At 42.0% G+C, this 14,233-nt stretch overlaps 1 protein-coding gene across 4 annotated transcripts in view; it reads right to left on the reverse strand.

Annotated features, from left to right (window-relative positions):
- The window catches only part of BMS1 (BMS1 ribosome biogenesis factor), a 68,132-nt gene that overhangs the window by 13,073 nt on the left and 40,826 nt on the right, over positions 1–14,233 (reverse strand). For all 4 annotated transcript variants that reach the window (XM_076010269.1, XM_076010265.1, XM_076010266.1 and 1 more), the window contains exons 14-18: positions 4,049–4,122; positions 3,240–3,416; positions 630–818; positions 361–541; positions 93–151 (exon numbers count right to left, since the gene is read on the reverse strand). In XM_076010269.1, coding sequence (XP_075866384.1) covers positions 93–151; positions 361–541; positions 630–818; positions 3,240–3,416; positions 4,049–4,122 — 680 coding nt within the window. The remainder of the gene's footprint in view (positions 1–92; positions 152–360; positions 542–629; positions 819–3,239; positions 3,417–4,048; positions 4,123–14,233) is intronic.

Below are 14,233 nucleotides of genomic sequence, written 5' to 3' on the forward strand. Positions count from 1 at the left end.
TCTTCAACTTAACATTTCATGTACATAATAATCCATATTCAAGATGCATTTCTGAAACAGAATCTATAAAGTAAATCATCCAAGGCAGTTACCATCATGTCACTGACAGACTGTATCGCCAAGAACCCAGTTCCCTGCGGAGTGACAGGACCTTAAAAGAAAATAGGAAAAAAGGAAATACAGTAAACCACAAATTCTGGATTCTGTCTTATATATATTTACTCCAACATTGCCCACCCCCCAAAAGGCAGAAAAATCTTATGAATTGGGATTTTATGAAAGGAAAAGAGCAAAGCTATAGTGATAACAGCCTAAAGGTTTAAATTAACCTATAAGCAAATTCTTCTAATCACATTTTACCCCAAAAGGTTGCTCCACAATGCATGTGCTGTGGGGTATATTTTAGAAGCCTTTGTCTTCCATTGTGGTCTTCAATATAATAAAGAGGTATGGTCTGAAACCTTCTCCATCCTACAGAGAAAATTATTGGATCTCGGGACTTGAGAATTTTCTTATACCAGCGATGTTTCTTCAGACGCATCTGAGAGAAGAGGAGAGTTCAGTAAGATGCCTGGTGCAGGCACATCCCAAGACCCTCAGCTGCTGAATGTGCAGCACAGGGCACCTACCTGCACATATCCGACACTGCCTTCGCTGTTGCCCAGACCACCCAGAATGACTGGGTAATGGGGGTCAAAATTCAGCACAAATTCACAGGGTACATTCTTAATCTCAATTCGGACATACATCCCAGGTCGAAAACCCTCATATTGAACTCTGGCTTCATCATCTTGATCTTCAAATTCTGCCCGATTAAGCTGTGTGTAAGGGGGAAAATTCATAATGCCGTTATTAATATTAAAAAAATGAGTACTCCCTAAGTAAGCCATGGATAGAATTATTTAGCCTTAACATATTAAAAATAACATAAATTATTTTTATATTTTATACAAATTTTATCCCTACAATTTGTTCAGAATACGTCCCAACTGTTTTCTTCTCAGTTGCTCCAACATACAGCAAATGTAAACAGCTCTGAGAGGAGCCCTGAATGTCCACACTCAAAGCTTCTCCAGTCCATGCCTTCTTTTCTTACTCTCCAAACAATTATTTCATTCTTTTTCTCGTCCTTAAACACCCAACACCTCCTCCCTCATTCTCACTCTCACCTGATGCCTGTTTCCTAACTTACCTGAAAACCTAAAGAACTCCCACTATGAATCCTGTACCAGGGTTTACACCTGTATCCAGACTCTGCGCTGCCAGATAGGGTAGCTATGTGTGGATATTTAAATTAAAATTAAATAATATTTAAAATTCAGTTCCTCAATCACACTTGCCACACTGCAAGTGGTCAACACCAACACGTGGCCAGTGGCTATGATATTGGACAGCACAGATATGCATGTCCATGAAGGCAGAAAGTTCCACCTGGCAGCTCTAGCTTAGATTATTTATCCATGCCACTACTTAATGCCAAACTAAAGCACACTACATACCAACCATTCTTGTTGGACTTTATTCCATCATACCTTCCCTCTGTTATTTCTCTCATCTTAAAACCTTCTTTTGACTCCACTTCCTCTATCAACCTCTGCTCCATTTCTCTGCTTCCTTCTGCAGCAAACCCCACAAATGTTCTCTACAGTAGCAGTCTCCAGTTCCTTTGCTCCCATTCTCTTAAATCCACGAGAATTGGACTTTCACTCACCACTCTATGAAAATGCTTGTCAAGGTACTAAAGGCCTCCACATTGCTATTCCAGTGGTTAGTTCTGTCTGCATCATGGTCAACAAACAGAACTGAGCAATGTTTCACCTCCTTCTACAGCTGGCTTCCAGCATGCCTGGCATTCTCTGGAGATTTCTTCTCCCTCTTGGGCACTCCTTGGGTCCCACTGATGCTACCTCCTCTCACCCACAGTCCTGCTCTGCCTGCCCCATCTCTGCACTCACTCCCCAAGCCATCTTATGGCTTTTAAGAAGCCATCTATATGCTGAGGACAGTACAGCTGAGTCTCTCTCCAGACTTGACACTCCACTTGTCTGAACATACTTCAAACCTACCCAACCCCACAAATCATCTTCTCAGACAAGGCTGCACCAACTAGGGGCTTTCCTGCCTAACTAATAATAATCACTCCTTCCAGTAACTTCTACTCATCCTCATTTCCTCTCACACACCCCACATTTACTCCACTAGGAAATCCTACTGATTTAGCTTTCAAATAAAGTATATCCAGATGACTTTTTGTCTCGCCGCTACTGCCATCTCCCTGGTTTGCTCCACGTCACTGAACTTTTGCCAGAGCGATCCTTTCAACGGGAAGCCAATCGTGAATATCTGGCCTCTGCTCAAAACTGTCCAAGGGCCCCCCTTCACTGAGTGAAAATTCAAAGTCTTTTACAATGGTCCATAACGCTCTAAATAACCTTAAATTGTAAATGGGCTGAAGCAAAGACTTCAGAACTAGTTTTACATTTCTTATTCACATCTGTCAAAGATCAACACAGACTTGTAATCACTAAGTTAATGACTAATCAGCAGATACTTCTTTGACTAGATGAAGGCCAAGGTTGAGCAAAGCCTTTCAACCACATTTTCACAAATCATATATTTAATTTGTATGGTCCAGCTTACAGAGATGCTTGGTGGCCCCACTAACAAAGCACAACTCAGACACTCACTATCAACTGTAAACACATCTTTGTATCTCCTTCAGGGTGAGATCATCATCTTAAACAGCCTACTCAACACCCCCAGGCAGGAAGGCCACACTATCTCCCTTTATCTCCACATCTGACCTTATACTCAATATGTCCTTCTGAACTCTGACCAAGAAGGGCTTCCAGAAAACTTCCCCTGAATAGCACTGGTGTGTGCATAAGCCACACAGGCCACACATCAGGGAGCAGCACCTGGAATGTAAAGCCAACACTTACACTGAAGTGATAATAGACTGTCTCAAATCACTACACTGTGAGATCCTCAAAAGTGACTACCATGTCTCAGTCACTTCTCCTTCATCTGCACCTAATGCTTAGTATAAAAAAATAGGTAATGATGTTTTTCTGGTGAACTTCTGACTGAAGGAGCAATTAGATCACCGTATGAATAAACACACTCACGTGCATCTTGACCCGGGAGTTATGATGAAAGACACAGAAGCAGGCCAGAAGCAGAGACCCAAACAAATTTAGGTCTGTTACAGCCTTGAAAAGAGACTAAGAGGAACTTACCTGTGCTTGTTTCTGCATTTCTCCTTTAAGATCATCAAAATATGTGCTTTCTCCTTCATCATATTCTGCATCAAACATCTCCTTCAGTTTTCTCTTCTTATCTAAATGCTTTTTCTTGGCATTTTCCTCTGCGTCGCAGTCAATTTCTTCCTTAATGTCTTTCTCTACATCTTCAATCTTAAATTTCCAAAAAAGAAAATTTTGTAAAGTTTATGGAGATCTTTTCTTTAATGATTAAAGCAGATTTTAAAAGTTCTATTTGAGCTGCAATAATCTTAGTTATGATCATACTGAATAAAACAAAACACAGCCTTTATCTCTAAATAAAATGGTACTGCTACAGAAGACAGACACCTGCATTATGATTAACTATCATTCCTTAATCTGGCTGGGAATGCCAAACAGGAATAAAAACAATAGTAAGTGTCCTCAACTCAGATGCTCCCAGACACTGTTCTAAAGAAGTCTTAGGGAGAACAGGGAATTTGCTTTTTTAAATGATAGTTAAATGTACGAAGAGAAAGATGATGGCAAAAGGAATGGTGGAGAGGAAGACCCAGGGGCTAAAACTTCCATGAATAAAAAATCATAAGAAATTTGGTAAATGAGTATGGCAAGAAAGGGTAGTAGGTGTCGTCAAAAGACCACAAATAAAAAATAAATAAATAAACTTTTATCTGTCCCCACATCTCTACACTTTAAGGAAGGAATCTATCTATCCAGTCTATAATCTTCACAGATAACAGGTAAGATTTGCATTTCTCAATATAAGCCTCTTGAGCTGACAGCCGGCCACAGCAAAGTCATACCTTGGTATCTAGGCCTGATTTTTTCTTGTGCACATCTCCTGTCTCCAGGTCTTCAAAATCGCCGTAGAGCTCCTCTGAGAAAAGAACATCCAAAGGGTCCTCTGTGAATGGGGCCTGTAAGAGCCACCAGGACCACCTGTCCAGGCAGACAGTGTGCTCTACATCACAACCTTAGTCTTGCTGTCTCCATTACCACATATACCATGAGGGCTCTGCACTTACAAAGGCTCTTTAAAAAATTGTTAGTATTTCATCATCTGTTTAGGTAAAGTAAATGGATCCAATCTACACTTCCATACTTTATTTCGAAATCCCACTTAGCCAACAGCTATTAATGGACACTCTAGACGAGAGAGACACAGAAGTGGCAGGCACAGGCTGGCAGGTGAGTCCCCAAAACCAACAGTTCAAAGAGTGAATAGAAAAGTCCTGGCTTGGCCGGGCGTGGTGACTCAGGCCTGTAATCCTAGCACTCTGGGATGCTGAGGTGGGAGGATGGCTTGAGGTCAAGAGTTACAGACCAGCCTGAGCAAAAGCAAGACCAGGTATGTACTAAAAATAAAAAAATTAGCTGGGCATGGTGGCATGGGCATGGTGGCATGTACCTGTGGTCCCAGCTACTTGGGAGGCTAAGGCGGGAGGATCACTTGAACCCAGGAGTTAGAGATTGCAGTGAGCTATGATCAATCACTCCACTGCATTCTAGCTGGGGTGATAGAGCGATACTCTCCCTCTCAAAACAAACAAACAAAAAAGCCCTGGCTTGATAACAGCATATAGGAAGAAGAGTCTTGAAGTGAGTTCAACATAACACAACTGTGTAAGACACCTAGGGAAAATCTCAGACTCTATAAAGTATAGGAATTAAAATAAAAGCCCCCAACAGCACCAGGCCCACAGGAAGTGCTCGTTCACTCAATTCATTCCTTCATTCATTTCTGGAGCTCAGTTATAGGTCCTACTCTTAAACAGACAAATTGAAACTCCTTTAGGAAGGCAACATTTAAAGAGGTATTAAAACATTTTAACATAAGATAGAACCAAAGAACTAGGCAGAAGATATAATAGATGGGAAGCTCCTATTTGTATAATAATAAAAATTTAAATTCCTGTGAACACTTTCGGGGCAAATTGTTGGGGACTGACATTACACTTTCCTGGTTTAAGAATTAAATTTAGTGAGTAATGTACGTGCTCTGCCCAGAGCGTTTGAGAGTAATGTGTTCCAGACAGGGTGCTTGTGACAAACAAGGTTGCTGCCTAGAGGCATTAACAAAGGACCTGAGTTTCTGCAAGTAAGCAAGAGCTGCCCAGCCCCACGGCAGTGGGGATCTGGAGACCACATGATAAACACATTGCTCCTAGGATTGCTGCTTAGCCCCGTAAGATGGCTGCTTAGTCAATGACAGGTAAGATTCCTCAGGGAGGTACGAACTAAGTCAGACATAGCTGCTGCGGGTCAGCCTAGAGGAACTGGGGACGGAAAATGCCCCCCAGTGGCTGCCTTGCCCATCTTTGCTAATCTTGGTCTGTGATCTATGCCTGGTGCCTAGAGCAACCACCTGGACACCTTGAGTCAGGGGACATCTGTGTCCTTAAGGCTACATGTTCCAGAATTTATGGCCATTGCTGTAATGCCTGCGTGGTCACGTATAAGGAACTAACTTTGATTTTTTAAAGTATAAAAATAAACTGACCAGTGCACTCGGCACTCGAGTCTTGTAACTGTCTTTGTGTGTCTGTCTCTCTTTGTGTTCTGTGTTCATCCCCCATCCTGCAAACGGGCCACAGCAGCAAATAAAAAAAAAAAAATTTTTTTAAAGGATGTAATAGGAATAAATCTAACGAGAATGTGCTGGAACTTCATTTAAAAGATAAAATTAAAGTTTTAATAGGCTACCAAAGCAAACAAGAAATAGCATCATGAGCTAATGCTTCCAAGTGCTCTCCATACCAGGCACTGCTTTCAGTACTTTACTTGCCTTAACTGCATTCTGCAGCATAACCCAAGGAAGTAGGTACTGTAAATATTAACTGCTGAACAAATAATGACATACTCTAGTTTGTAAAGAAAGACTCAACATCACAAACATGCCAGTCCTCTTCAACACAGTTCTAATACAAAACCACCAATAAGGATTTCTGGCTAAAAAAGAAACACAGTGTTCTCTCCTATAACCCAAACTCAAGAAATATTACGAGAGACAGACAATAAAGGAACTCTGAAAGGTAGAAAGAAAAAGATGGACTGGTGAGGGACCCTGGGACACAGGAATGACACAGTAGAGCAGTATGTTTCACAAGACCCCACCCAACAGAAAGGTGACCCAGGCCCAGTGTTTCCCAACCTCTAATCTAGCAGCAAAAGGCAACCAGGCAAGGTCATTCTTCTCCCAGATTGAAGGAGGTAAACCTGCAGCAGTCTTGGCAGGGGGACAGGGAGGCTCACTGACAACAATGGTGTAGAAGGCTCTCTTTCCCTGAGGGCCTGGGCCAACTGCCCCTTTTTTATCAAAACAGCAGGGTGGCCAAAGGTTACTGGCAAGGGCAATTCTGCCTGGTCTGATGCGCTCCTCCTGCACCCCAAAATTATGTGGGGCCAGGCAAGCCCAGCAAAGGATATCCCCTGACAATAAGCAACACCCCCCCCACCAACAGGCCAAAACAACCTCCTCCAACCCAGTCACAATAGGTGGCCCAGCCTAGGGCAGCTTGCCTATTCCCTCAAGTGGGCACCAGGAGAGACCAGGTGGAGTCCCAGTGGCACTAGATAAACCAAGCAGACCAAAATAGCACCATGAAGGCTCTAAAACTAAATTGTCATTGGAACCTCAGCCCACAAAGTAGACCAGTAATACTAAACCTAAACAGGAGTACTGCCTGTGAAAACAAAAACGTTATGTGGAGCCCAGTCTCCTAACATAATAACCACGTATGTTAAAATACAACAGAATATAACCTGTCATTACATGAACCAAGAATACTATGATTTTAATGTGAAAAGATAACTGAAGACACCTACGCTGAAATGGATAAGATGTTGGAACTATCTGACTTGTATCTTAAAGCAGCCATTATTAAAATGCTTTAACAAATTACTAAAAGCGACTACAAATCCTATGGCAACATACTTCAGCCAAGAAACTGAACAAGAATCAAATGGAAATTAGAAAATTGAAAATACAGTAACAGAAATTAAAAATTCTCTGGATGGGCTCAATAGTAAAAGTGGAGATGACAGAGGAGATAAATGGAGAAACTGAGGCCCAATCAACAGAATTCACCCCTACTAAACAACAGAGAGAAAATAGCTGGAAACAAATGAAGAAGAGTATCACAGACATACGGGACAATAACAAGAGGCCCAACATTTATGCCAAGTCCCAAAGGAGACAAGGTCTGAAAGAGTACACAAAGAAATAATGACTGAAGCTTCTCAAATTTAGTAAATGTAGAAACTTACAGATTTGAGAAGCTGAGCAAACCTCAAAGTGAACCCAAAGAAATCCACACCAATTCAAGTTTTGAACACTAAAAACAAAGACAAAATCTTGAAAGCAGCCAGAATGAAAGGTAGAATAACTGTAAGGGCACACACATTCAAATGACAATATGTTTCTCCTCTGAAATCATAGAACCCAGAAGGAGGTAACCCAACATTTTCCAAGTGCTTAAGGAAAAGAACAGTCAGCTGTGAATTCTACACCTAGCAAAACTATCCATTGGAAATGAAGAAGAAAATACATTCTCAGAAGAATGAAAAAAACTACAGGAATCTGTCACTAGCAGACCTATCCTTGAAAAATGGCTACATAAAGTTATTAAGCAGAAAAGAAATTATAAAAGGATGAATATGGGACCATGAGGAGGGGGGAGAAACAGCAGAAAGGCCAGAACTATGGATATATACATTTGACTATTCTTCTTCTTATGAGTTTTTAAAATCATATTTGATGACTAGAACACTATACCAGCATCAAATACTCAAGCCAATGATATTTAAAAGTGGGGAAGGTAAAGGGACTAAATGGAAGGCAGGTTTCCACATTTCAATGTGGTAAAATGTTGGTACTAATAGACTATTATATTACAACATGCACATTGTAACACCCAGAGCAACCACTACAAAACTACACAAAGAGACACACTCAAAACACTATAAATAAATCAAAGTGGAAGGAAAGGGAACCAGAGGAAACAAAACAAATCATAAAATATCAGACTTAAGCTATTATGTATCAATAAGCACCTTAAATGTAAATGGTATAAACACACCAAAAGACAGATTGATGGAGAGGATCTAAACACATGGCCCAACTAGACACTGTTCACAAGAAACTCACTTCAAATGTAACCCCCTAAATAGGCTGAAAGGATGAAGATTTACCATGCAAACAATTTCTTAAAGAGACAAGAGTAGCTATATTATTATCTCATGAAGTAGACTTGAGAGGAAAAAAAAATTACTATAGGGAAAGAGGGTCTTTGCTCAATTTTAAGATCTAAAATTGCGTGTGCTGGCTTGATATCTTTGAGCCTCACAGGGTGCCAAAGGCTTAGCTGTGAGTTTCCCTGCTCCTGTCAGATAGGTCCTGCACCCCCCAGCAGGAAAGCCTCCCTGCCCAGCTAGTTCTTTTCTTCACCTGTCTGCCAGCTTGTTATTCAAATAAGCCAATCACATCTTCCCAAGGGAACCAATGGTCATCCTATGTTCTCCTTGCTACAAAGCTCACCTCCCACAGCGCTTAGCTTTTCACTCTGCTCCTGAGTACAATGCCCTTGTGGCCCTTCTTGGTGTGCAGTGTCACCCTCCCCTGAACTGTGAGTATATGTGACTGAAAAACTGCTGTCAATTTCATCTCTCCAGTTTGGGTGTCATGTGTTTGGGCATCTCATACTATTTAGGGCGGAGAGCCCTCCCTCAGGAGCAAAAGAGGTGAAAAGGAAGTGACCATAACAACTACATAATGGCAAAGGGATCAATCTCCGAGAAGATATAACAATACCAAATGTTGTATGCACCAACAGAGCCTCAAGTAAATGAAGCAACAATTCATAGAACTGAAAGAAAATGTAGATAAAATCCACAATTATATTATACTTTGCAACTTCAATATCTTCCTCTCATCAACTGTTAAAACTAGGTAGAAAATGAGCAAAGATACAGAAGATCTGAACAATACAGTGAACATGAAGAAATCTGACATCTGCAGAACACTCCATCCACCAGCAGCAGAATACATCAATTTTTAAAGTACCAATGGAACATCTACCAAGACAGAGCACATTCTGAACAATAAAACATATCTCAACAAACTTAAAAGAATTCGAATTCTAAGAGTAGGGGGACGATCAAGATGGAGGACGAGAAACACCGCCAGACAGAGTGTCTCTGCAGAAAAGACAGATTCTAGCAGAAATTAGAAAAAAAGAAGCAAGAAGACGAGCATATAGCAGACGAAGGCCCTAAGGAGGGGTACCTGAGACCATGGGAGACTCCACGGGAGGAGGTTGCGGAGGAGAACTGGAAGCTGAGACCACTGGAGCAGGCTGGAGACCGGGGGGAAGGGTGGGTGGATCAGTCACCTTTCCCCTCACCTGCATCTGGGACTGCTGGTGGGTTCCCCAGCGGGTAGAGAGACCTGCGGACACCAGCCCAGAGATGGCCACCGCCAGCGAGCAGAAGGCTGTAGCGGAGGCGGCACCAGGCTCCCAAATCCCATGGGGCACCTCCGTGTGCACAGACCCGAGCCACGCGGCAGGCGCCATATTGCTTCCTCCTCCCCTCCGCCACCCTACCGGCGGCTGAACAAGAGACAATATACCCACTAGCAGGAGGCACCTCCAGGGAACAGGACCTTCCCTTTTGGGAACCCACAGCTGAATAAGGGGAACTCAGACGGGGAGCTCCCTACCCACCAGCCATCCCAGGTGCTGCTGGCACGGTGATCCCAGGAGAACAGCGCAGACCCTGAGGCTGAGACACATAGTCTCAGCTTGGGCTCCCAATGGGTGAATTGGGACTGGCACTCCTCTCCCTGGTGGGGATATAGTTTGAACTCTGGGGCCCAGAGGTCAGACCCACAGACCAGATCCCGTGCACCCAGGTCTCACATTGCACGGGACACAGAAGGGATATACACCAACAGCATACTGAGGTGTGTGTGCCTTCAGGGGCAGATCAGCATCCTAGATGGCAACCCTCCTCCCAAAGGGAGGCCGTGCACCCAGCCCAGGTGGCGTTCCTGCACTGGGAATCTCCCGGCCGGCATCACAGCCAGGGGAGACCAGGTGGCGTGAGGTCTGGCCTGCTGGCAGAGGCCCAGGAGTAGCCGCGGAGTTGGGGACGGTGGAAAGAAGCCAGGCCCGCTCCAGACTGCAGGTCTCAGACAGCCCCACCCTTACACACAGATTTTCTCATTGAGCAGGGCCATCCCAGCGTCTCCCTGACAGCTTTTCCTGGAAGGAGACAACAGAACTTTGACCCCTGCTAATGGCATCGGTGGTGCCTGAGGGCAGGCTTACCCAACCCAGCTCCGCCCAGACTCTCTCCTAGACCAGCCCTCACCGAGGGGGAGAAAACGACTCACCTGGAAGTCCTAGGGCCCCACTGACCACCTGAGGCACTAGAGTGCCTCTCTACAGGAACAAGAGCTGATAACAGGACACAAATACAACACTTTAGCCGGTTCCTCCACTAAAGCACCATCTACTGACAGGGAGGGCATCCTGCACAGCCTTCTCATGGCACCTACTGACTCATTATACAGGGAGTGGTACAATCTCACCCACAGACACCACCGACCGGCTCAGAAAATAAACAATGCGTGTGAATACCCAAACAAAAACCTAAAGAAAAGAAACAACAACTGATCGACATGGGAAAAATCAGCGAAGGAACTCCGGAGCACCAGCCCCCTAGAAACGGACACCAACCAAAATCAGGCAACCAAAATGACAGAAGAGGAATTTCGTATGTGGATCATAAGAACACTCACCGACCTGCAACAACTCATTAACAAACACAAAGAAACCACAAAAAGCCTCCAGGATCGGGAACAATAGTTCAGTAAAGAAATACAAACAATGAAGAAAAGTTAAACCGAACTCCTGGAAATGAAGAATCAATTCAGAGAACTACAAAATACAACCAAAAGTCTCAAGAACAGGGTAGATCAAACAGAAGAAAGAATCTCAGAGCTTGAAGACAACACCCTCCAACTAAATAAAACCGTCACAGAGATAGAGCAGAGAAACAAGAGAAAAGAGCAAAGCCTACAAGAGATGTGGGATTATGTGAAGAAACCTAATGTGAGGGTTATAGGCTTAACAGAAGGGGAAAGAGACAACATTCAAAGGTTGGACAAGCTATTTGAAGATATAATAGAGGAAAATTTCATGGGCCTTGCTCAAAATCTCGATATACAAGTTCAAGAAGCTCAGAGGACCCCTGGGAGATTCAATGCAAACAGGAAGACCTCACGACATACAGTCATCAGACTGACCAAAATATCAACTAAAGAGGCCCTTCTAAGAGCTGTAAGACAAAAGAAGCAAGTAACATACGAGGGAAAGCCAATTCAAATAACACCAGACTTCTCTAATGAGCCTTTACAAGCAAGGAAAGAGTGGGGCCCCATTCTCTCTCTCCTGAAACAAAACAATGCCCAGCCTAGAATCTTATTCCCTGTAAAACTAAGTCTTGTATATGAAGGAGAAATAAAGATATTCTGAGATCAGCAAAGTCTCAGAGAATTCACCAAGACAAGACCAGCCCTACAAGAAGTACTCAAAACAGTGTTACTCATGGAACACCATAATAAAAACTCACGAATATAAAAACAACCAAAACCCAAAGATTAAAGGCCAGATAATACAATGGCTCAAGAGAGAAATCAAAGCAACAACATCCTACCCAACAGAAGGAACTATCAGTTCTCTCAATAAATGTGAATGGCTTAAACTCTCCACTCAAGAGACATACGCTGGCTGAATGGATAAGAAAATACAGGCCAAGTATATGCTGTGTTCAGGAAACACATCTAACCTGCAAGGATACATATAGACTAAAAGTAAAAGGGTGGAGATCAGTATTTCAGGCAATTGGAAGGCTGGTGTGGCAGTTCTAATTTCAGACGATTTACTTTTTAAACCAACAAAAGTAGTGAAAGACAAAGAGGGACATTATATAATGGTGAAGGGCACACTTCAACAAGAAAAGATAACAATTTTAAATATATATGCACCCAACTTAGGTGCACCCAGTTTTATAAAGCAAACCTTACTGAATCTAAGCAAATGGATTAATAGCAACTCCATAATCACCGGAGATTTCAACACCCCACTGACAGCACGAGAGAGATCCTCCAAACAGAAAATTATTAAAGAAATAATGGACGTAAATAAAACTCTGGAACAATTGGGCCTGACTGACATTTACAGGACATTCTACCCAAAATCCACTGAATATACGTTGTTCTCATCAGCTCACGGGACATTCTCTAAGATTGACCATATCCTAGGACTAAAAGTAAATCTGAAGAAATTTAAAGAAATAGAAATCATACCATGTACCTTCTTGGATCACAGTGGAAGAAAAGCAGAAATCAAGCCTAACAGAAACTCACATTTCTACACAAAAACGTGGAAATTAAACAATCCCCTACTAAATGATTACTTCATAAATGAAGAAATCAAGACGGAAATAAAAAAATTCTATGAAGAAAATGACAATGGAGAGAAGTTATCAAATCCTCTGGGACACAGCTAAAGCAGCTCTGAGAGGAAAGTTTATCTCCATAAATGCCTATAACCAAAAGTCAAAAAGATCACAAATAGACATTCTAACAAAACGACTCAAAGAACCGGAAAAAGAAGAACACACCAACCCCAAAATCAGCAGAAGAAGTGAAATCAACAAGATAAAATCAGAACTAAATGAAATTGAAAACAGGGAAGCTATTCAGGAGATTAATAAAAGAAACAGTTGGTTCTTTGAAAAAATAAAAAAGATTGACACGCCACTGGCTAAGCTAACGAAAAGCAGAAAAGAGAAATCTCTAATAAGCTCCATCAGGAATAAAAAAGGAGATATCACAACTGATCCCAAAGAGATTCAAGATATAATTTATGAATACTACAAAAATCTTTATGCACACAAACTGGAAAATGTGGAGGAAATGGACAAATTTCTAGGAACACACAGCCTCCGTAGGCTCAACCAGGAAGAAATAGATTCTCTGAACAGACCAATCTCAACAGCTGAAATAGAAACAGCAATTAAAAATCTCCCTAAAAAGAAAAGTCCGGGTCCAGATGGCTTCACACCCGAATTTTACCACACTTACAAAGAAGAACTAGTACCTATCTTGCAGAAACTATTCCACAACATCGAGAAGAACGGAAACCTCCCCGACACCTTTTATGAAGCAAATATTACTCTGATACCAAAACCAGGAAAGGATGCAACAAAGAAAGAAAACTACAGACCAATATCCCTAATGAATATAGATGCAAAAATTTTCAACAAAATCTTAGCTAACTGAATCCAGGTGCTTATCAAAAAAATAATCCATCACGACCAAGTGGGCTTCATCCCAGGGATGCAGGGATGGTTCAACATATGTAAATCTATAAATGCAATTCACCACATAAACAGAAGCAAAAACAAAGACCACATGATTCTTTCAATAGGTGCAGAAAAAGCTTTTGACAAAATTCAACACCCTTTCATGATACGAACACTTAAGAAAATAGGCATAGAAGGGACATACCTAAAAATGATACAAGCCATATATGACAGACCCATAGCCAAGATCATACTGAATGGGGAAAATTGAAATCATTCCCACTTAGAACTGGAACCAGACAAGGCTGCCCACTATCTCCACTTCTATTCAACATAGTGCTGGAAGTCCTGGCTACAGCAATCAGACAGGAAAATGGAATTAAAGGTGTCCAAATAAGGGCAGAAGAGATCAAACTTTCACTGTTTGCTGATGATATGATATTATATCTAGAAAACCCCAAAGATTCAACCAAGAAACTCCTGGAACTGATCAATGAATTTAGTAAAGTCTCAGGATACAAAATCAATACACAGAAATCAGAGGAATTCATATACGTCAACAACAGTCTAATTGAGAACCAAATCTAAGACTCAATTCCCTTCACAATAGCAACAAA

Source organism: Microcebus murinus, chromosome 14, assembly GCF_040939455.1.
Source record: "Microcebus murinus isolate Inina chromosome 14, M.murinus_Inina_mat1.0, whole genome shotgun sequence".
In the NCBI taxonomy this organism is placed as follows: Eukaryota; Metazoa; Chordata; class Mammalia; order Primates; family Cheirogaleidae; genus Microcebus; species Microcebus murinus.